Genomic DNA, 25000 nt, shown 5'->3' with positions numbered 1-25000 from the left:
GGGATTGAACCCGGGGCCTCATACATGCAAAGCATGCGCTCTACCACTGAGCTACATCCCCTTCCTGTTTCGAGGGCTTACTAAAGTTGTATTTAAACATACACTAGAATTTATTCGAAAAGTATGATTACTTTGGTTGAATCATGCTAACCAGAAATTAGCCGTGGTTTCGCTACGTTACACTAACCACAGTTTAACCGTGTAGTAAAACTGTGGTTTACTAATAAAAAACACCTAAAAACATAGCAAATATGGTTACTAGTTATTAAGTTAGAATTTGACTATAATAACCCTTTGTTGATTTATTGATATTAATATTGCATCATACAAATAAGACCGTTAGTTTGTAAGAAGAAAAATAATAATTCCACATAATAAAATCATCATGACATCAAACTGTGGCCACATGCTGCAATAGCAACGTCTAAAATTAAATATACCAACATACTCTAGGTGACAGGTCAAACAAAAACATTGTGACTGGAAACTAACAGATGGGAGCTCTGACACATACAGAACTACTAGAACAAGCTGTACCTGACATCCAAACCTACTGAAACCTGCTCAAGGAGAAGAACCACCAAAAAAGCTAGTTTAAGTGAAAACACAGGAGAAATAATTACTTTCTGTGCCTACTGGACCAGAGACATGCACAACCAGGTTATTCAGAGCCTTGAGAAGGTACTGCACAACCTCTGGTTCATAAAAGAACTTTCTGAGCTCATTCTTGGAGCAGCCTTTACTTTTTGAAGCCTTTGTTCGACTCTTTTATTCCACACTGCAAGAAAAATGTTGAAGGAGAGATAGCCTTGGTGACTGGAGCTGCGAATGGCATTGGAAAGCTGATTGCGAAAGAACTTGGCCACCATGGAGCAACATTAGTCTTATGGGATATCAACTCAGATGCACTGGACAAAACAGCCAGAGAATTAAAGCAAGTATTGGATGTCCGTGTGTATGCCTACACCTGTGACTGCAGCAAAAGAAATGAAATTTACAAAGTTGCTGAACTGGTAAATAATTATTAAATAAATGATTTCCAACATTGCAATTACGAGCTACAAAAATAAATGACATCTATGTTTTAAATTACATTCCAAATATACATTTTTATGATTGGTGAGCATGGTGTGCTTTCAGACATTTTCATGTACTAAAAACATTTTGACAGGTTAAAAGGGAGGTTGGAGATGTGTCAATTTTGGTAAACAATGCAGGCATGGTAACAGGCAAACATACTTTCGTAGAAGCCCCTGACAGTCTAGTGGATAGAACACTAAGGGTCAATGTTGCAGGTCATTTCTGGGTAAGGAAAAGTAATTCACATCTCTGTTTATATGCTATGGGAACAGTGAGCTTACTGTTATCTCAAAAACATACTGATACGTGCGTTCACAGACTTACAAGGCATTTCTCCCAGCTATGTTGCAACAAAATCATGGGCATCTGGTCTGCGTGGCATGCCATGGAGGGTTGTTTGCAATGAATGGCCTTGCAGGTACATTTGATACATTATCACTGCGCAACGCTAAATGAATGTGCAATTGCCTAAATTCAAAATCTAAATGTTACTAACATGTTTTACCCACAGATTATTGTGCAAGCAAGTCTGCAGCAGTGAGCTTTGCAGAATCTGTTGCATTGGAGCTGCTTGTCCTTAAAAAGGAAGGAATCAAAACAACAATAGTGTGTCCCTATCTAATAAACACAAAAATGTTTAGGGGATGTCAAACAAAGTAAGTCGGTACAGTTTTCATACGAAACCTCATTAGAGATTGGTGCACATGCAATAACACATAAATTCTACCCTTGCAAAGGAGACCATCCTTTCTTCCAATCTTGGATCAGAGACATGTAGCAAAACAAATTGTGGATGCAATACTACAGGAAAAGACGTATTTGTTGTTACCCTTAAGTCTACATTTCTTGATGGCACTAAAGAGGTATTGTAGGCCTTTAAATGCTTGTTAATATAGATTATATTCAGTTTACTAATCAACGCTTAATGATTTAGTAATTAATTGCATTTTCAATTTAATTTCAAATTAATTGCAGTTTCAATATTGCGCATAAAACTGATGGACAAGATCTAATTTAACCACAATATTTACTCGACTTCTTGCAGTCTCATGCCTGCCAAACTGGGCATCATCTTTGTGAACTTCATTGGTGGGATGGATCTGATGGATCACTTCAGGGGGGTTCCTGTACCCATCATCAGCTACAAAAGCCTCAGCGCCAACGAAATGACAGTGTCAGTGATCCACAGACCAACCTTATCTATTACGACTAAAAATCACCAGTGAGCTTAAATGCATGATCAGTCTATACTCAGTCTATAAAATTATTGCAGAGCTGTGAATAAATACATTTTTCCTTAATCCACAGGACTCCAGTCCATCATTTAGTGTTTTGTGAAATAAAATTTTGCTTGTCCTCTCACATTAAAATCCATCAACATATTTGTTTATAACGGTCTAGGTTGTTTTCACATATAAATGATGCTTGATCTGTGTATATTTCGATATAACTCTTTCACTGGAGAAAACAGAGGGCTCATAATTTTGGCCAGAAGCAATGATTTTACGTTTAAAATGTCTTAATACTAGATTTGGTTCTTACAAGCGCAGCATTTTATTTATCATTTAAGTTACCAGGGGTAGAAGATGGATTACCTAGGAATTTTATAATTTACAATAAGCCTATGTCAAAATATAAAAATAAAATATATAAATATAAATATAATATAAAACATTTTAACACAAGGAATTAACTTCAATAGCAAGCATAAGATATTGAAAACCGTTTATTAACTATTTCAGCTCAAAAAAAAAAAAAATAAAAGAATGCCTAAAAGACTATGGATTAGTTTCTGGATAAAATAAAAGCTGATAAATCTGAGGCAATGTTGATATCAGCACATTGGTCCATTCTCAGGGTTTTAGATAGTTGAGAGTGATCCTTATACCCACAGCATAATTTTTATACATGCTCAACAACACACGTTTTTACTCTCAGCATTTAAATTTTTTTTTTTTTTGCAAAATAAAAGACCAAGAATAAGAGTAAAACTGCCCATGTCAAATAAAGACGGGTAATGGTATCTAATCTTAGATACTATTATTGGGCTGCTCAGCTCAGAGCTATCACTGCATGGCTTGGTGTTGATAAGGAGGCACAATGGGTCAGTATTGAACTGAATTCAAGTTCTGGAGTTTCTTTGAAAGTTCTGCCACTTATGGATTTGCAAGCACAAAAGGAGTGAAAACAAAAACAAATAGATGGATACAACACACTATCAAAATTTGGTCCACAGTACAAAAACCATAGAGATAGCTTGTGCAATACACATTAAAGATAACCCAGATTTAGTAGATGGGAAGAGAATGGTTTAAAGATAATTAATCAACTTTTTTGATGGGGAGACCATAACCTTAGATATTTACAATTATGACACTATATCACAAGTCTTAAACAATGGGACATAAATAAAACATCTCCAACAAATGTAGAAAAAGAAACTTTATTAATATTACTGAACATGGTTTACCTAATAAAAATCTTGTAGCCTATACAGACTAATGCAAGACAGATCTGATGACTCATTTCATACCAAAGTAAATTGGGAATTAGGATTAAATGCTATAATAGAGGATGAGATGTGGACATTTATGTGCCAGTTGTTATAAGGGTATAAGCAGTCAAATATGGAACATATTCGACTGGAAGATAAAACCAAGGTTCTTCAGTATTCCCTTAGTGGCTGCGACTAGTGGCAGTGATAGTGGTAGTGATAGTTCTTCATGATTATCACAGTGTCGTATGAGATTGTGAGGAGGTGATGGACTTTGTTCATGTATTTAGGGAATTTCCCAAAATACAATGTATGGGCAGGGGGTTAAAAGGGAAAGTTTTAGTATGTTATATATACTAAAGCACCCACTATTTTTTTTCTGCTTACGTATTTGTACTACCTATATTATTAATGGCTGCTAGGTCAAACAATTAAAAAAAATATATATTATTTTTTAATGGTTGAGTATTAATGTTTAAGTAAATGCTATGTGTATGATATTGATTAAAAAAAAAGAAAGAAAGAAAATTTCACTGCACAAGACATTAATGAATAGACTGGAGTCCTGTATATTACTTTTGGATTATTGTGATGTTTTTATCAGCTGTTTGGACGCTCATTATCACAACACCCATTCAATGCAGCATATTTATTAGTGAGCAGGTAATGCAATAGGCCTACTGCAATTCTCAAATATATTCAAATTAATAAACAAAAAAATGTTGTGTTTATCCAATATAATTTCTTCTTTTGGGGTATCCTATGGGAGACTTACACACAGGTTGAAATACAGTAGATACACATTTGTGTCCTTTATTATTGTTTTTTCATAAAATATAAAGTATTTTTTCTCTTTTTTGTGAATGAAGCCTGGAGCAGGCCTCTCCCTCCTCTCTGACGTGGTGACGCGCGGTGTTCTTCACGCTAGTATAAAATCAGACGAAGTTCTCACGCACGGCTCCACGCTGCTGTGACTGGAGCAGAGCGTGGACTTCTCTTTACTAACCAGAGCTCGTCTGGTTTGAACCCGCTTAAAACATCGCAATCGGCCAGCGAGTTTCTTCTACATCAGGACTGCATTATATCTGGCCTACATACCGAGATCCGAGATCGCGTATATCTAATCCGCATCCGGGTGAACATCACTTGAGCAGCGTGGTTTCACGTGGGAACTTCGGCGCAACGGCTCAACCAGTTCGGTTAACATACTCTTAAGTGCTAGTTATTCTCTGAGATTCCGTTTGAGTTTAGGAGTGCTAACAGTCATGTTGCTGAAAATGGCATCTTTAGTATTGGACGACGGGACAGCGTTTAAAGGCCGTCTGTTCGGTGCCGTATCCTCAGTGTCTGGTGAAGTTGGTAAGTGAAATCAAAGAAAATATACTGAAAATAACGTGTGTGTGTCCTATGCCTGTGCTCTGCCACCATTCCTTATCGCACGCTTGTCCTGTTTTCTAACCGGAAAGCGTGACCCATAAATGTGTAACCGACTATCAGGAAGTTGCACGTGTCCGATTTCCGCTAAACGTTTAAAAGTGAACACTCGCCAGTAGCCACTTCCCAGGGCATGTGTGACACATTCCTGACATCCCAGACATCGTTTTAGCTTCATTCTCGGCTCAGTGACATAACAAACATGTTTTATTTTGTGGTTTAGCGTCGTAAATCGTTAGACAAAATTAAATGAACATTTTCTTGACAAATACTTTTTTAAAATTAAAGTTGTTTTATGTCTGCACTAAAATGTAGTCATCACTAAATTTGAAAAAAAGTTATGTGTGTTTTATTTGTAATGTGTTTTTTGTAAACACAAGGACAATGCAAAAATATAAAAATGAATTGTAAATGAAAATTAAAAGTATCTTAACGTGCATTTCTGATATTAAAAGAAGTGCATTCCTTAGTTTAAAGTGTTGAATAAAAGGTTCTCTATATAAAATAAATGTGGAAAATGTTAATTATTTAAAGTTTGACAGGTATAAATGTTTCTGTTTGTTTGTTTTTTTTGACTTTGACAGTTAAAATCCCGAATAAAATAAACTAATTTTGCATTTTCATGAAGGATGATTTTCATTTGAAGATTCATTATTTATTTAGGCTGGTATTTGCAGTCAATTGTATTAGGAATGACACAATCACTCGTACGTCATGCATACACCCCCACCCCCCCGGGAACCGTGATAAAGGTCAATTAAAAAAAAAAAAAGTAGGTTGCTGATATACAATACCAGTACTTTGACATTACTAAGTGATGTATTGTGTCCTCAGTTTTCCAGACAGGAATGGTGGGTTATCCAGAGGCTCTCACAGACCCCTCTTACAAGTCTCAAATACTAACTTTGACATATCCACTGATTGGCAACTATGGTGTTCCTAAAGATGAAGATGGAGAGTTTGGACTCAGCAAGGTGTCTTGTTTTTTTCTTGTATCCCCAAACATTTTTAATGTGTCATAGTTCTGATACTACAGGTATGATGTGTTCGTATGATAAATATTCCTCTTTGCGCTCTAGTGGTTCGAATCTTCTAAAATCCATGCTGCTGCTCTCATTGTTGGGGAACTCTCTGAGAATCCTAGTCACTGGAGCTCTGCCAAGTCTCTGGATCAGTGGCTCCGAGAGCAAGGCATCCCTGGACTTGAAGGTCAGTCAGTGCAAATTCTTCTTCACCAAGAAGAAGATTTGATTCGTGCAAGTGATTGGGTTTTGTAATTAATACTAATGTTACTGTAAAATCAGGGTTGACACGCCAAGGCTTGACCAAAAGATCAGAGAAAAGGGAACAATGTTGGGGAAACTTGTGGTGGAAGGAACTTCAGCCAATGACGTTCCATTTGACAATCCAGACAGCCGGAATCTTGTGAAAGAAGTTTCCATGAAAGTAAGTACTTTGGTGTTCTTTCGGTATGATTAATCTTGTTTAATGATGGCTTTTTTTATTTATGCCTGATTCAACAGGAACCAAAAGTTTTTAATCCAGAGGGCACGGTGAGAATCACTGCCATCGACTGTGGCATCAAGTACAACCAGATCCGGTGCCTTTGCCAGAGAGGTGCCCAGGTCACCGTTGTCCCCTGGGATTATCCTTTAGATAACAATGGTGAGCCATATTACTGAAGAATGAGTGGGTTTTTGTTTTTCAATGTTTAAAGATACATGGCAATCTGCTCTTTTAGGGATAGAATCTTTTTACATATTCCAAAAGCCACGTAGTAAAAGATGTATACTGATTCTAAAAATCTATAGAAAATTATATCGCTGTGCTTCTGATTTTCTAGATTTTGATGGGTTGTTCATCAGCAACGGTCCTGGCAATCCTGAGTACTGCAAGGAGACTGTAGAGAATATACGGAAGGTGGCATGTGTGGAGAATCCCAAACCTGTCTTTGGGATTTGTCTGGGCCATCAGCTTCTGTCTTTGGTCATTGGCGCAAAAACATACAAAATGAAGTAAGCAGTTGGTTTGTTCTTTTAATTTTCTGTTTTCAATTTGAAACTGCAGAAAGATATTTAGAAAAAAAATAGCTTTTAGAAAAGCATTCTTTTAGTGAGTTTAGTATAATGCTAAAAATGCTTATAATATTTTGGACCTGAAGGAAAATGCTGCTGTTGTTGTTGAAACAAAAATCATTAAAAGAAGACAACGTATGCATAATAATATTATGCTGTGTCATTAAACCAGACAGCATCACTTTATGGCTAGTGGATTAGGGGGTTTGCAAAGGAACAAAAGGCTGGTTCCTTGGCCTTCTCATGCCATTCCTGTTATCATGAAGAAGCAGCATGGTGTGAAATCTAATTGCTGAACTCAGCAGTTTAGTCAGGACCTAGGATAGGCTAGTCTGGTCCTGGGATAAGCTGTGGTGTTTTTAAAGAGTCCTGGGATTGTTGCGTTGTTTTGCTTGTGCTCAAGGCCGGGTGAGATGCCAGTCTACAGGCCTTTCTTCAGAAGAGAACAGTCAGCGGGTTCATTCAGATATGATTAACGTTTGTGAAGCACCTAGTTGTGAATATTGAAAGCTGCAACTTCATTCACGGCCCTTGTGTGTTTCAGGTATGGTAATCGTGGCCATAACCAACCCTGCATCCATAAAGGAACAAATCGCTGTTTCATCACCTCCCAGAATCATGGGTTTGCTGTGGATCCCAAAACTCTTCCAGAAGACTGGGATGTGCTCTTCACCAACGCCAATGACAAAACTAGTGAGGGCATCGTTCACAACCACAAACCACTCTTCAGGTTAGGTCCAATTTATCATTTGTGTGTTTTTTTTTTTTAATACATAAATACAGTATCAAAGCTTTTAATAAAGGGCTTAAATGCTTTTAAATGTTGATGTTTTTTAAAAAAAAAAATGTATTCTCATTATCAGTGTCCAGTTCCACCCTGAACACATGGCAGGTCCAACAGACCTTGTTGGTCTCTTTGATGTATTTCTGGATGCGGTCAAAGATGCTAAAGAGTGTAAAACTGGAAAATCAGGTGTTCAGCCATTTACACTTGTTCTTGTTGGATAGTTTACATGTTTGTTATATCTGTTTGCTGTAATTACAATCATTGCTGATGTCTTGTGATTCTGATGACACGACTAATTACTAAACCCTTGTTTTCGCAGTTAAGCAGAGACTAACAGAGCACCTAACTTTCCCTGGATCTCCTGACCCAGAAGCGTTTGTTCGACCTCGTAAAGTTTTGGTTCTAGGTTCAGGAGGGCTTTCCATTGGACAGGCTGGAGAGTTTGACTATTCTGGTTCTCAGGTGATTTGTCAAAAGAAAAAAGTGTTTGGAGACAATATTTGGGGAAAAATATGAACATCTGTGTAATAATCTAACCAAAAGTGTTTTTTTTTTTTTTTTTTTTTTTTTTTTGTCCTTTTTCAGGCTATAAAAGCTCTGAAAGAAGAGAACATCCAAACTGTTCTTATCAACCCGAACATTGCCACAGTACAAACCTCAAAGGGCCTGGCAGATAAAGTCTATTTCCTCCCAATTACACCAGAGTATGTCACACAGGTGAGATAAAGCTGTCAATCCCATATTTATTTACATGGGCTAGTTTTCTTGACCGATTTTTAACCTGAAGTAATGCTTTAAAACACACTGTTCAGCTTTAGATTTTAGACCTGATTTTAAAATGTTTGTTAAACATTCTTCCGTGCTATCCTTCAAATAGGTGATAAAAAAGCAGCGTCCAGATGGAGTGTTGCTCACATTCGGTGGTCAGACGGCCTGAATTGTGGTGTGGAGCTTACCAAACAAGGAGTGCTGGAAAAATACAAAGTGCGTGTGCTTGGAACCCCAGTGGCCTCCATAGAGATGACTGAAGACAGAAAGATCTTTGTGGAGAAGATGGAGGAAATCAATGAGCATGTTGCCCCCAGTGAAGCAGCCATGTCTGTTGAACAGGTCAGCTCATTACTCTGCAAAATATCATATTTATGAGTTCAATGAAAAGCTAATAATTCACACATAAAATGAAAAATAACATGCTTATAAAACTAAAGAAATAATTTGTTTGTTTACCTATGTTTCATGTGACCATAAACCGACAAATGTTATAACCAGTGAACATGCAAAATGTTATACGTATGCTTATTTTAAAGTTTTAGGGGTACTTCAAATACTATATACTTTTTGTGTGATTTTTCTATAGGCAGTGGCTGCTGCTGAAAGACTCGGCTATCCCGTTCTGGTCCGGTCAGCTTTTGCTCTGGGTGGATTGGGTTCAGGCTTTGCAAATAACAGAGAGGAGATGATCACATTGGTCACCCAGGCCTTTGCACACACATCACAAGTTCTGGTTGACAAATCACTTAAAGGCTGGAAGGAAATAGAGTATGAAGTGGTGCGGGACGCCTATGACAACTGCATTACGGTGCGAAGCTCCTAGAGCTGTTTACTCTTTTATGCTGACATTTATTTACACGCCTTCAAATTTTATCAGTATGTGTTGGGCCATTTATACTATTCTAATTTGATTCCTTTTAATTTAGGTTTGTAACATGGAGAACATTGATCCTTTAGGAATTCACACTGGGGAGTCCATAGTAGTGGCTCCTAGTCAGACACTGAATGACTATGAATACAATATGCTGAGAAACACTGCCATCAAAGTTATTCGCCACTTAAGCATTGTGGGAGAGTGCAACATTCAGTATGCTCTAAATCCTGAATCTGAGCAGGTAATTCACTTGCTTTTATCATCCAGGAAAAATTTGTCTTGGGAAGCAGTGATCAAGCCATAATCGCATTCTTTGTCTTGATAGTACTACATCATTGAAGTCAACGCACGTCTTTCACGAAGCTCTGCATTGGCTAGTAAGGCCACAGGTTATCCGCTGGCCTACGTGGCCGCTAAGCTTGGCATGGGAATCCCTCTGCCCATGCTCAAGTGAGTGTGGTGTGGTGTGTGTGTTTTGTTTTGGGTTTTTTTTGTTGTGGTGTTTTGTTTTTTTTGACAAGTCATTGTTTTCCAGGAATTCGGTGACTAATTCCACAACAGCCAACTTTGAGCCCAGTCTGGATTACTGTGTGGTAAAGGTTCCTCGTTGGGATTTGAGCAAGTTCCTCAGAGTCAGCACTAAAATTGGCAGTTCAATGAAGAGTGTTGGTAAGCCTCCGATTTATATTTGAACAAAATAATAAAAACTTTGAAAAATCTGTATATTGAATTTCTTAAACGGGTGTGATTTTAACCAAAACTATTAACTGAAACTGTGGGGGGAAAAAAAGAATGTAAAGTACATAATTACTAAAACCTAATCTTAATTAAAGCTGACACAAGTAATGGGTTTTAGTTATTATGAATGTAGTTGTTTTTTTTATATATGCATTTATTTGCTTCAGCAGTTACATTACCATTTCTTTAGCACCATCCATTCAAACCTTATTTTATTGTTATTAAACTGTTGATGGTAAATAAGAGGGAGTAAGACAGATATATGCATAGTTTCTATGGTTTAATTGTTAAAGTACCATTGCATTAAAAAAATACCTTGATTTTTAATATGGCTATTAAAAAGCCCCTTTTTTGTCTTTAGTTTAGTCTTTAGCTATATTTTCTGAACTCACATATCCACTATGTTGTGATTTCATTAAGTACTCTTCCATCTCAGGAGAAGTAATGGCCATTGGCCGAAGCTTTGAAGAGGCCTTCCAGAAAGCTTTGAGAATGGTGGATGAGAATTGCGTTGGTTTCGACCACACCATCAAACCAGTGTCTGAAGAGGTCTGTAATGAAGTTACACATCTACTATCTCACTCCCATGTCAGATGCATCGTTTTTGTTTTTTTGTTTTTTAAGTCATTTTAAAAACCCACATGAAATCAAAAACTGTAATATAATTATCTCATATTCAAGGAGCTGCAGACACCCACAGACAAGCGCATCTTTGTTCTGGCAGCTGCCCTGAATGCCGGCTACACTGTTGAGCGGCTCTATGAGCTGACCAAGATAGACCACTGGTTTCTGCATAAGATGAAGAACATCACAGACCACGAGAAACTTTTAGAGGCATATAATCAGGATGAGAGTTCCATGCCACCTGAGGTCATGAGGAAAGCCAAGCAGCTGGGCTTCTCCGATAAACAGATCGCCCAAGCTGTGCAAAGGTACTCAAAAAACCGTACAAAGTTTTTACTAAGAATGTTTAATATGGTCACGGTAGATGACTAAATCTGCTCCTTTCCCTGCTGTAGCACTGAGCTGGCCGTAAGAAAGCTGAGAGGCGTGACTGGAAGATCCTTCCAGTGGTCAAACAGATTGACACAGTGGCCGCTGAATGGCCAGCTCACACCAACTATCTGTACCTGACCTATCACGGCTCCGGAAGCGATGTGGTTTTGAGCAGCCCCATGTCGTGTAGTGATCGGCTCTGGCGTTTATCGCATTAGGAGCAGCGTGGAGTTAGATTGGTGTGCTGTTGGGTGTATTATGGAGCTAAGGAAGGTGAGTCATCCGTATTAAGGATAACTGACTTTTATGTGGCTTAAAGTGAAGCATAAATTCATTATTCTGTGAAGTTTCAGTGTGTATTTGAGAACTGTGCATTTCACAGATGGGATACAAAAGCGATTATGGTGAACTACAACCCAGAAACAGTGAGCACAGATTATGACATGTCACGATAGACTGTATTTGATGAGATCTCATTTGAGGTAAGAAAATAAATTACAATGTCAGTTATTTATGAAAATTTAAAAAGTATAAATATAGCATTTGCCTGCTTTTAATCACAGGTGGTGATGGACATTTATGAGATGGAGAACCCAGAGGAATTATTCTGTCTATGGGTGGACAGCTGCCCAACAACATTGCTATGTCTTTGCATAGACAGCAGTGCAGGATCCTGGGTACCTCTCCTGAATTCATCGACTCTGCAGAGAACCGCTTCAAATTCTCCAGGATGCTGGACACCATAGGAATCAGCCAGCCCGATGGAAAGAGCTGTCTGATATTGAGGTAAAACATGAAGAGAATTCATTTTATTCAACTCTGAGGAATACCAAGGACACTCTGGAAGTGCAGTGTGACATGAATAACCAAAGGAAGATATAAGTTCATTTAGAATTGCTTGTAACATCAAATGACCCCTTGACACTTCTCTTGTAGTCTGCTGTGGGTTTCTGTGAGACGGTGGGTTATCCCTGCTTAGTGAGGCCATCGTATGTTCTCAGCGGGGCTGCTATGAATGTTGCCTACTCGGACAGTGATCTGGAAAAAGTACCTTAGCAATGCTGTTGCTGTGTCAAAGGAACATCCTGTTGTTATCTCCAAATTCATTCAAGAGGCCAAGGTAAGTCACCTAAAAACAGCATTTACGTCCTGCATGCACAGCTCCCACCCTCAGGCAGTTCTGGTTATGTGTGTGTGTCTATCTATGAGAAAGATGAGTGTTAATTACTAGGTAATGCTGTTAGTCGGAACACAAAAAAAATTGCTTGTCTGAACAGGCTTTTATCACAGACGTTACAAATATATTGTGTAACAATCACGCAATATAACTTCAAGTCCTCATTTGTCTTTCCAATTGCTATTATTCCTCAAATTAAGAATGGATTAATAAGACTCTAATTTAGTGTATTATTCCTATACGTGATAGACATTAGCCATTAATCAAGTTTGATTAATGAAATTGATCTTGATAATTAGTCAAGCAATATTGCTAATTTTCTTTTACGTTTAGTTTACCTTTTTAGTCTCAAATTTAACCAGTTTTGTAATACTATAACTTATGCCTAAACTCACTTATAGCATTTGATAACTAATGTTAAGAAACACAATTTGCGACTGTAATGATGCATTGGTAAATGCTGAAATTTTATTAATTATTATTATTATTATTATTATTATTGAACTGTGTTAAAACATTTATTTAAAGCAACCATTTATTGGTTCTCAGTCGTTATAAAAACCAAAACAAAACTAAATTGCATTCTTATTATTTGTTACTAAAGCATTTATGAATATATTGAATTAACATTTTATTGGTTGCTTTCATGAGGATTTTTAATAAATTTCTATTTTAGCTTACTTTTTTTTTATTTAAGCCAAACAAATGTAATAATTAGGTTGCTGTCAGAGTCTGTGGAATTCCTATAGTACTTTTAGTAGTATTGCTGTGGCTATTGTGGGGCAGGCTTTTTTTTATTTTAATGTATTTTTGATGGTAATATTTTGCTGTCAGGAGATAGATGTGGATGCTGTGGCCTGTGACGGAGTGGTCATTGCTATAGCGGTGTCTGAGCATGTGGAGAACGCAGGGGTACATTCTGGAGATGCTACACTGGTGACTCCCCCTCAAGACATCAACCAGAAAACCATGGAGCGCATTAAGATGATTGTTCACGCGATCGGACAAGAGCTTCAGGTCACCGGCCCCTTCAACCTGCAGCTCATTGCCAAAGTGAGTTCTCATCATTTATTTATTTTAGGCCAGGATAAGTGCATTTCATAATATTTGGTGCTGAAATGAAATCGTGTGTGTTTGTCAACAGGATGATCAGCTGAAGGTGATAGAATGCAATGTGCGAGTCTCACGCTCCTTCCCTTTTGTGTCCAAAACACTTGGTGTGGATCTTGTTGCCCTAGCAACAAGAGTCATATTGGGAGAGGAATTTGAGGCTGTCGGGCTGATGAGGGGGATTGGCATTGTGGGAGTTAAGGTATTAATCTCTGTGACGCTTCATTTTACAGTATGTGTAGTTCCCTGCTACATACATCGGAAATATCTTGTACCTACGGGCAAATGAGTGCTAACCCAGGGTACTTACTTAAAGGGCATGTACATGATGATGAATGGGAAACACAGCTGTACTTGACAGACATGCATGCATGTCAATATTTAAAAACCAATTACCTTCTGTGGATAAGAACGATCACTTATAGGTAGTGACCGTGCATGGTAACGAATTATACATTAAGTACAGCAGTGTCTCTTACAGACAAGTGGGTATGTCAGTAAAGTCTGTTTTTAATGGGCACTCTTGAAATATCTTGGTATTTTTTGTAGATCTACATAAGCTTGATTTGCATTTGACCCTTAGGTTCCTCAGTTCTCCTTCTCACGGCTGGCTGGAGCAGATGTGGTTTAGGTGTTGAGATGACCAGCACCGGAGAAGTGGCCTGCTTTGGAGAAAACCGATATGAGGCTCTATCTAAAAGCCATGCTCAGCACTGGCTTCAAAATCCCTAAAAAGAATATTCTCCTCACTATTGGTACTTACAAGGTAATGGCTTCCTTTTGATTCATTTGAGTATGCACATATTATTTTGATTCATAAATCTAACTGTCATTACTGAAAGCAGTGGTTTGTTAATTTCACCACCATTGCTTATTCCATTAAATAAGGCTATAATTTTAACAGATACTTTACCATAAAATGTATGACATTATAAAGCTACAAAAACTGTTTGTTCTTTTTCCATTATCAGTCTTTGGGTTTGTAATATGAGCGTGAGTAATTATTGATAAATGTGAACTTCACCTTTTAAGTGAAAATATTGAGGGGTTTATTTTAAATTCTTTCAGAATAAGAGCGTAGCTCCTGCCCACAGTCCAGACTTTGGAGAGTTTGGGTTATAATCTGTATGCCAGTCTAGGCACTGCTGACTTCTACACTGAACATGGAGTCAAGGTATAGTAAATAACAAGTAATTTATAAAAAAAAAAAAAAATTTAAGTTATGGTGAGTGAAGTTTGCTGTTTTATGAATTCCGTTTGTCTGTCAGGTGATGGCAGTGGACTGGCCTTTTGAAGAGGAGAGCGACTGCCCTAGTAAGGACAAACAGAGGAACATCATGGACTATCTAGAGGAGAATCATTTTGACCTAGTCGTCAATTTGTCCATGAGGAACTCTGGTGGAAGACGCTTGTCCTCCTTTGTGACCAAAGGTTACCGTGCTTCGCCGAATGGCCATTGACTACTCCGTGCCGCTCATCACTGACATCAAGTGCACCAAGTTGTTTGTTCAGGTGGGCTGACAAACTCGCATTGTCAACAACCCAACAAAATTAAAAATGTGTACTACAGATGTGGCCATTGCAAATATATTAGACATTTCACTGGTATTCCAGCATAAATACGCAGATGTCATTCCTGAAACTTTGCAGCGTGCGTGTATTAAGTTTCATACAATTTCTGAACGCATTATAGCCTAGAAAGAGCACAACGCATGCTCTTCCATATCGTCACTAAAAAGAGGAAGTCAGATAAATGTGGTACTACATGGTTTTTGGCAAGCTATTTTTCTTTTCTTTTTTTTTTTTCTCAATGGCTTACAGTATCAAAGAGAGGGAGCATTTCTAAAGCTAGTTTTAGTTTGTCAGTAAGGTATAAAACTCTATCTAGTGGGTGTTTTGGGAAATATATATGTATAGATCTCTCCTCTAAGATACTGAACTGATTCTCATTTTGTGATCCTGGTTGGAAAAGCTCTGTTCTGGCCACATCTGTTTATGCTATTGTATCTCTAAAAATCTTTTTGATTTTAAAATGTATGTGGGCTTGGCAGGCACTGGGCCAAATTGGTCAGGCTCCTCATGTGAAGACTCATGTAGACAGCATGACCTCACAGAAACTCATTCGTTTACCTGGTGAGTGTGGACAAATACAAAACAGAGTTATCAGAACGAATATCACTTTTTACATCGCTATTGATTAAATTTTTATTCTTGCATGTTTAAAGGTTTGATTGATGTCCATGTGCATCTGCGGGAGCCTGGTGCCACCCATAAAGAGGACTTCTCCTCAGGCACAGCTGCTGCCCTGGCTGGAGGAATCACTATGGTGTGTGCCATGCCCAACACCAATCCTGCCATAATTGACCCCAACTCCTTTGCTATGGCACAGAAGGTAACATCAACAGACTTATTGGCTTGATTTATGTACATAAAACTAAATGGGGAAGTTGCAGTGTTATGTTGCAATGTGTGTCAATGTTTTTTTCTGCCATGAATATGTCTAGCTTGCCAAGGCTGGGTGTCGCTGTGATTATGCTCTTTTTGTGGGGGCGTCATCAGACAATGCTACAATTCTTCCATCCATTGCAAGCTCTACAGCTGGTCTGAAGATGTACTTGAATGACACATACTCCACTTTGAAAATGGACAATGTTTCTCTGTGGATGGAGGTAAGGAAACTACAAGGTATACTACAAAACATAAAAAATACTGTTGTGTTTATTTAAAATCTTCTTAAATCTTTTTGTTTTCTTAATAAAAGGCATGTAAAATATTTTTAAATATTCCTTTTTTTATATTTTTAATGCAATTTTTTTGTTTTACTGTCATGATGGAATTCAGTTACCATTTTCTTTTGTATGCAGCACTTTGAAAAGTGGCCAAAGCACTTGCCCATTGTGGCACATGCAGAAAAACAGACGGTGGCTGCAATCTTAATGGTGGCGCAGCTGTATCAACGCCCTGTTCATATCTGCCATGTCGCCAAGAAAGAAGAGGTAATTTCTTGATCCAGTTTCTTTACATGTTCCTGTGATTTGTGACTACAATCATGTGGTGTTTTTCAGATTCTGATCATTCGTGCTGCTAAACAAAAGGGCATTCAGGTGACGTGTGAAGTTGCACCCCACCATCTCTTCCTGTGTGAAGATAACGTGCCTGCTATTGGAAATGGCAGAGCGCAAGTGCGGCCCATGCTTGGTACCCGTGAGGACATGGAGGCATTGTGGGAAAATCTAGACATCATTGACTGTTTTGCAACAGACCATGGTAATAATGGGATCAAATCTCTGCCGAGCATCACCTTTTGTTTAATTTTGTTTGTTTGGTGAACAAGTGTACAAACTGGTTTTAAAATCTCTAATTTGAGACTGAAATTGTGAACTTAAGTGTCTGCTTGAGTTCCAAACTGTATATAGAACTTAAGCCTATTCTTTCCTGTTATGCAATATTTTCTACTTAATTGATCAGTCGTGCTTTCTGTGCCTGATCAAAAACAAAAGACATTCAAGCAGTCCTACAAGATAACTCCAAACCTAAATGGCCACATCTGAGCAGTTCTTGGAAGCTTTTTATTTTATTTAATTTTATTTAATTTTATTTTTTTTTTTTTACTTCCAGCCCCTCATTCAGTAGAGGAGAAAATCTCTGAGAAACCACCTCCAGGTTACCCGGTCTGGAGACTATGCTGCCTCTGCTGCTTACGGCCGTCAGTGAGGTCGCCTTACTATTGATGACATCGTCAAGAGGCTCTATGAAAACCCCAGTAAAATATTCTCTCTTCCTGCTCAAGAAGACACTTATGTAGAGGTATTTCAGTTTGACAAAGTTTAGATGGTGAATGCAGATGGCTGCCTAAAATGAAAAAAACGTTCAAATTTCAAAGTGATGCTTGACATTTCCAGGTGGATTTGGAGCAAGAGTGGACCATTCCAAAACACATGCAATTCACTAAGTCAAAGTGGACGCCGTTTGAAGGCATGAAAGTTAAAGGAAAAGTCATGAGAGTGGTGCTCAGAGGAGAGGTAGCCTATATTGACGGACAGGTAAAGCTCTCTGGAAATCATTCAATCAATCATTTTTTTTTTTAAGACCATTTATTATTAAACTGTCATTTTTGATCACTTTAATAATATATATATATTATAACAAATAATACCTTTTGAACGATAGTGTATTTACTTTTATAAGTGTTTCATATCTAGTTTATTTAATTTTAATGTTCATTTTAAATTTAATGTTCAATCATTCATTTCTCTTAAGGTATTAGTACCTCCAGGTTATGGTCAGGATGTGAAGTCATGGTCAACACCCCCAGCAGGACCAGCTGAAGTGATAAAGGATGCACCTAAAGTAATACACTGACTGATTCTTAGTTACAATCAAAACCTGAACATGCATTGTTTGTGGTTCAGCTTTTGCTTTCTAATGTGTACTGGCTAACAAATAGCCAACCATCCATCCATTTTCCAAATAGCTGATTCTTATTAATGTCATTAGAAGCAAATAACCATGCCTGCCATTTACAGCGTGTGAGTGAGGCAATGACTCCTGAGCGCCCCCGCCAGACAGCACCTGTTGATGTGGTCCGGCCGCGCCCCCGAGTCCCCGCCGTTCAACTGGGGATGGGCGCTTCATTCTCCCGCCGTATCCACCGCACATCTGATCCTGGTCTGCTTCCAGGTACATACAGAGTGGCAGACAGGGTATTCCACAGAGCTTGTGCATGAGTTTGAGTGCCAAATAAACCACTGTACTGGAAATAATTGCTTTAGTTAAAATTATTTCTTAATTCATACAGTGGTTTAGTTGGATGTCCGCTTTTGTTTTGCTAGCATCAGTTGTTTGTTTGCGCTTGTATGTCCCTTGAACTTGCAAATGGTTCAGTTGAATCATTTCCTGGTCCAATACGATCCTATCTCAAGCAAGGCATGTTTTTATATGCAGGTTTCAAAAGATCTACAGTACAAGCCCAAAAGGCATTGGGTAAAGTCCATGTGACGTATAGTTTTATCAAATCAGTATGCAAGTCTCATGATTCTGCAGCTGTGTCTGTGAATTGAAAATAAGTTTTCATTTTTCCATCTTCCGTTATTTTCATTCGATCAAGGTCACTTAAACAGTCTGTCTTTTTTCGAGCATGTTTCGTAATTGAACAAACTTAAAAACTGAATGTCTCAAACAATAAAATCAGCTAGGAAACAAAAGGATATTACATAAGTAGATGCATGCAAAATACTTCTAAAACCTGATTTTAATTTGATTTGTCTTTTTCCAATATGTAATATAAAAAATCACCAAATTAAGTCTGTATATGAATAGTTGACAAAAATGAGTTTGTCATGTGGAGGGGGACTACACACAAATGGCATGAGAAAAAAATGTACATTCATTTAGTTTTGTCACACTTTTTTCTGTAACACTGCAAGACAGACACAATGATATGTCAACTACCCATATACACTTGTCTTTATAATGATACTAATAATTTACACTGAATACAATTTGGAAACCTTTTATCAAGCGTTTTTCATACAACTGACTTTCAAACCAAGTTATTTATTTTATTATTTTAGTTTTTTGGGGGGTTTTTTTTATAGAAACTGCATTGGCAAATATTTTATTTACAAAATTGTTAACCCTTTTAACTGTACAGTTACTAATGCATTGTTTTCAAACTTTGTGCCTCAATGTTTGAGCAGCTGAAGAGGAGGTGTCATTAAGAGCACCGTATGATGCAGGTTTGACGTTTGTAGTGATGTTTACCAGAGCTTTGCCGCCCTTAGCTTCTGTTCTCTCTGCCAATCTGTGTTTCTGGATTCATTTCATGGGCATATTTTAGTCTTAAGCATAATCAAAACAAGACATGATGGTCTGTTACCCTGCGCTGCCCATGCTTTGCATGCATGCTGTTACTTGTGATTCAGGTTGATCCCAATGAGCTCTTATGCCGTATTCAGTTTATTGGTGTAAAGTGAGATTTACTGATACATGGCAGTGATGTATTGCTTGCTGATTGTGACGCTGTTCTGCTTCCATTATCAGAATTGGCTCCCCCAATGGATGCATATGCACACCCTCCTCCCCTGGCCAGGATTCTGTCACCTCAAGCTGGGCAGCAGCAGATCCTGCCCCACCCTCAGACCTCCCCACTGCTACACCCGCTGGTGGGCCAGCACATACTGTCTGTGCGCCAGTTCAGCAAGGAACAGGTGACACCATGTTATCTATCCAGGAATATTGTAATACGCGTGTGTAGTGTGTGATAAGTAGTGGCTTAACAATCTTTGTTTGTCTGGCATTTTAGATGTCACACTTGTTTAATGTGGCACACACTCTTCGCCTGATGGTGCAGAAAGAAAGACCCTTGGATATTTTGAAGGTAAACTGACTTACTAAACACTTGTTTAGGTGGTGGTGGTTGTCTAAAAGGTTCAGCTCAACTTTTTATGAGTTATTAAATTGAATCAGTGTAATGATTACTGTTTCTGAATCATTCTGGTTCTTGTTTTATTGAATCTTAGGTCAATATTTTCTGGAATTGATAACACTGTAAAGTATCTTATTGCAATATCATTGGTTCTCAATGTTATTAAAATGCAATATTGTTTTTAAATGAACTATTCGAATGTTTGGGGTTAGTAAAATTATGGTGCTTGGATTCTCATAATATACGTGCATGCCACAGGGGGCAGTTGTGGCCTAATGGTTAGAGTCAGAGCTGTAACACGAAGGTCACAGGTTCGAGTCCCGAGGTGGTGGGGACTGAATAACTAGCGCCCCAACTACTCCCTGGCCACCGCAGCTTAGTTGAGGGTCTCACCTCTGTGGGGTCTCACCCTGTGTGTGTGTGTGTGTGTGTGTGTACAGAATTCCAAGTATGGGTCACCATACCTGGCCACAAGTCACTTCACTTTTTAGCGGGCATTAACTAGAGCTTACAAAACTACAAAGCCCAAACTTTTGAACAGTAGTATGCATGCATATGTGTATAATAGATGAGAGGAGGAGAGGGGTAAGTTGCTGAAGGGAGATGGTCTCATACTAATGGAATTGACTTGGCAATGGAATTAAAGATGCAGAATTCTTATTGGAAAGTGTGGAATAAGCAAATTGACCTTGATTCAGCCTGTAGACCACAATATCTTTCGATTACTTGGATTCATTCTGTCCAGTAGTAGAGTAGATGCCACTGGATGATTTATAGTTTATTACAGGCCATCTTGAGCATTCATTACATAAACCTCCCCAGCAGGAGTATTTAACTGCTCAAGTCAGCCGCAGTCTGGAGACAGGGTGGTGTTCAATCTGGCAATGACATGTCAGTTTCAAGTACACCTCTTCTTTGAGAAATGAGTATCTGTGGCCTTTGGAAGCAGAGAACCACTTGCTGAAGCAGATGTCTTAAACTCAGATGAAACAAGTAGTTTTTAAGCTTTCTTTTAATTCCATTCTGCTCGTGTTCTCCCAGGGTAAAGTCATGGCCTCCATGTTCTACGAGGTGAGCACTCGCACCAGCAGTTCGTTTGCAGCAGCCATGCACCGTCTGGGAGGTCTGTGGTGCATTTCAGTGAATCCACATCCTCCACTCAGAAGGGCGAGATCTCTGGCTGATTCTGTTCACACCATGAGCTGCTACGCTGATGTCATTGTTCTGCGCCACCCAATACCTGGAGCCGTAGAAGTGAGTTAAATGTTAATGCAGTCATAGCAGAATTTTCTGAATTGTCATTACTAGAGTATTTAGTGTCATAAATTCTATTTATTTGTAATGGACAACATTCACCTTGTTTTCTTTATAAATATTTCACGCCTTTTATGTGTGAGATTCATTAGTGTATGCTAGTCAAAAAATGTATTTGTTTTATGTTGGCATTTGCTAAAATGAAAATGTTTCTGGTTTGTAGAGTGCAGCAAGGCATTGTCGGCGACCAGTGATTAATGCTGGTGATGGGGTTGGAGAACACCCAACTCAGGCCCTTCTGGATATCTTTACAATCCGAGAGGAGCTGGGAACAGTCAATGGCATGACTGTGAGTACACGGGGGGGGAAATATTAGCTATTAGCTTGAGATTTCTGTTTGGAGCTGAAGTGTAATTTCTCTAGCATCCCCAAACTGAATGTTGATTTTACAGTTTTTGGTCATTTTTGGATCTTTCTTTTTTTTTTCTCCTTTTAAATCTTAGATTACCATGGTAGGCGATCTGAAACATGGCCGCACTGTGCATTCTCTGGCTAGACTTCTGACTCAATACAGGATCACCTTGCGCTATGTGGCCCCCAAGAACCTCAGCATGCCTGCCGAAATAATCGATTTTGTGGCTTCCAAAGGCATTAAACAGGTGCTAATATAGACCATACTTGAGACCTTTTAATTTGTTTACTTTGCTTTTCTTAAATGTCTAAACTATATCCACAGGAGGAGTTTAACAGCATTGAAGAGGCTCTTCCAGAGACCGATGTTCTGTACATGACCAGAATACAGAAGGAGCGATTCGCCTCTGAAGAAGAGTACAAAGCGTGAGAGATTTTGATGAGATGATCTTTCAATCTGCTTTTGTCTCGAATATCAGCATTTTATTAATGATTTACTCTTTCTGACAGTGTTTCGCCAGTTCATCCTCACCCCACATATCATGACGGAGCCAAAAGGAAGATGGTTGTTATGCATCCGCTTCCAGAGTCAACGAGATCAGGTTTGCTATTCTTAATTCAGCTCATCAGGTAAAATCTAATTAAGCAGGCTAAGTAGGAAGTTACAAGAACTGGAGTGTTAAATACAGTTTTGTTTGCAGACTTTCCTAACCCTTTTTTGTTTTTAGTGTGGAAGTGGACACAGATCCTCGGGCTGCTTACTTCCGGCAGGCTGAGAATGGGATGTATATTCGGATGGCACTGCTGGCTACCGTGCTGGGTCGGTGAAGGGAAAATCGTGGTCAATTCTTGGACATTTGGCAGTAAAGGGAAATATTTTGTTCAAAATCCTGATTCCATGACTTGTTTATTCTGTATACTCTTCATATAGCTCCAGTGTGTGAGATTTTGTGAAAAGTACCCAGATTTATTGTTCCTTTAGTATGCGGACTGCAATAAAATTCCATATGTTGAGAGTTTGATTGCTTACATGCACATTAAAGCAACCACAGTGCAATGTGGTTAAACTAGTTTCATACTAAATATCTCAGATGCTTACAGTTATGTAGCACTTGAAAATAGTAGATTGCTCAGTTTCTTCATTTAACTTCAAAATCAGCTAAATTTAGCAAAGTTCTACAATAAACAATTGTACTGCTAAATCGTAAACTGTATATAGTATAAGTGTAAATGCTGTTTCGTTTTTTTTCTTGTTGTACATTTACAACAATAGGCATATTTACATGTGATCATGTTCATTTAAACATTCTGGTAGGGGACTAGGGTTTGTAAATCAATTTATTTTTTTTTTGCAAATGCTAGTGCAGATATGGTAGGAAAGATTGTTCTTTTGAATCAAACTTTTGTAATTGTATTTTTAGACAATTAAAAAAATGCAATCTCCATTCTTTCTCTGCTTCTCTATATCTATGTTCTGTGTACTGGTACAAATTAAGGGGGAGAATATCAATAAATCTGTGTTGTGTGTGTGTGGGGTTTTTTTTTTTTTTTAAATGGCCTGTACTAATTAAAATGCAAGGAAAACAAGTACACAAAATGGCATCTGTCATTTAGAGGAAAATCGATGTGTTAGAAACTGGCGGGATATTGTGGGGTTGTAGTTTACATCTTGCCTGAAGTAAAATAGGCAAAAAAACATTTTACATTATTATCCCCAAAATCAAAAGATATGGTTCAAAATTATAAGAGTTAGAGCATTAGAGTATAATACTTTTTGCATGATTTTGTTAATGCAATTACGTTTTTTTTTAAATAAACTGCAATTACTAAACGTAGCGCTTCGGACTTTTATTTTGGAAAACCTGAATTAAACTACATAATCAGGCTTTATATCTTTATATGATTTAACTCGGTATAATATTAAATCAGATGAAACTGCTCTTGCAGTTTCTGTGCAATACCTTTAATGTGTATTTTTGCCTAGACTAATGTTAACCATTTATTGGTGATACAATCGGCCCGGAGTCATTTGCGAAGATCAATTCAAAGCATCGATCACGCCCAATGGCGTTCTACGGTCATAATCCATTCAAAGAGAATCGGTTCCGTAAAAGCTTCGTTTCTAACGAATCAATCGTTCTGCTACGCACTTTCTTTTACAGGAGTCGAATATGTTGCTTTGATTCAGTTCAAAGAGTCGACTCTAATATCATCAAGCGCGTCCTCGGAGCTCTCTACGCTTTCAAGGGAGGACATGCGGCGATAGCAATGAGGAGCTGTACATAGGATATCTAAAGAACCATTCGGTGAGAGTCCTCTATGATTCAGCCAGTTAATTATATCATATTACCACAGTTCAAGTGAGTCTAAATCGACTGTGTTTAAATTTCACTTCAAATTCGGTAACAGAAAGCTGTTATCGTAGCTAGGCTTACTAATGCTAACTGCCCTAGTCAAATGCTTACGTTTTATCGATAAAAGTAATTACAAATTCTTAAATGAGCTCATAAACCAGTCAACATAGTTGTGAGGATTTCTATAATGTGTGTTTAACGAATGGAAACTCGTTACGGAGTTGCATATATATTCAAAGTGGTTTTGCTGGCGACTAGATTTGAATTGGCCAGTCAAGTCTCGTGCTTTCCTTGCCAGACTTCCATTCAGATTTACCAGTAATCCCGAATAACGATGTGAATTAAATCCACGTTTTACCTGTGTTGACTGAGCTATGTGAGATTGTGTGTAGTTTGCTCTAGTTCAGGCCAAACCAATTACAGGTCATGAATTAAGCTGTGAGATTGAAGGAAAATGCAGGTCTGGGCTGGGATAGTAATCTGTACTGGATTAGGACTAGATTATAGTTTTGCAAGGACATTACGCTCATGGCGCAGCCAGCCCAAAAAGGTAAAATATGATAATTCCGATAATACCTCCCGTATACTTGGCCACGATTGGATAAAAATAAATATTATCAATGGGAAAATGACGTCAAAAGACGCAACCCAGATGTGTTTGGATTCAAAGTGAATGGGAGTTAACTCGTTTTTCTTCCACTGTATGTATTTGCTGACAAGATATGAAAGCACCGACGTAGAACTGTTGTGAAAAGTTAACCGAAGTTGTGCGCGAAGGATATGGCTAATAACTTATACAGTTTTTCCACGTCTTTTTGAGCAGTATCATTGAGATATGTCATTGTCAATAAACTGTTTGTTTGTCAGTCAGGCTAGACAAGACCAACACCTGGTCTTTGAGGAGGTAATGATTTACTTCATAGTACTGTTTTGAGTTCCAACAATGGACCATTGTCAAACTCACATCTAGAAAGAATCAGTGTAGAAAATGTGCAAATGAAATTGAAATCAGTATTTA

The 25000-nt window shown here is 38.2% G+C and overlaps 1 protein-coding gene, 1 non-coding gene and 1 pseudogene across 2 annotated transcripts in view; 2 read left to right on the top strand and 1 right to left on the bottom strand.

Annotated features, from left to right (window-relative positions):
* The window catches only part of trnaa-ugc, a 72-nt gene extending 11 nt beyond the window's left edge, over positions 1-61 (bottom strand). The window contains exon 1 of the tRNA in view: positions 1-61. This exon is cut by the window's left edge and continues 11 nt beyond it. This is a non-coding gene — a tRNA (tRNA-Ala).
* Positions 62-509: 448 nt separating this feature from the next.
* LOC122324484 (epidermal retinol dehydrogenase 2-like) lies at positions 510-2381 on the top strand. Its single transcript, XM_043218919.1, is given in 8 exon segments — positions 510-740; positions 742-766; positions 768-1013; positions 1172-1306; positions 1399-1498; positions 1592-1736; positions 1818-1943; positions 2126-2381. Coding segments are annotated over 8 exon segments (1050 nt in total). The 5' UTR covers positions 510-648; the 3' UTR covers positions 2307-2381.
* A 2358-nt stretch (positions 2382-4739) lies between these two features.
* Positions 4740-22602, top strand: LOC122325107 (annotated as a pseudogene).
* Positions 22603-25000: the final 2398 nt, after the last annotated feature.

The sequence above is a fragment of the Puntigrus tetrazona genome, chromosome 20, assembly GCF_018831695.1.
Source record: "Puntigrus tetrazona isolate hp1 chromosome 20, ASM1883169v1, whole genome shotgun sequence".
In the NCBI taxonomy this organism is placed as follows: domain Eukaryota; kingdom Metazoa; phylum Chordata; class Actinopteri; order Cypriniformes; family Cyprinidae; genus Puntigrus; species Puntigrus tetrazona.
This window is presented reverse-complemented; position numbering and strand designations above follow the sequence as displayed.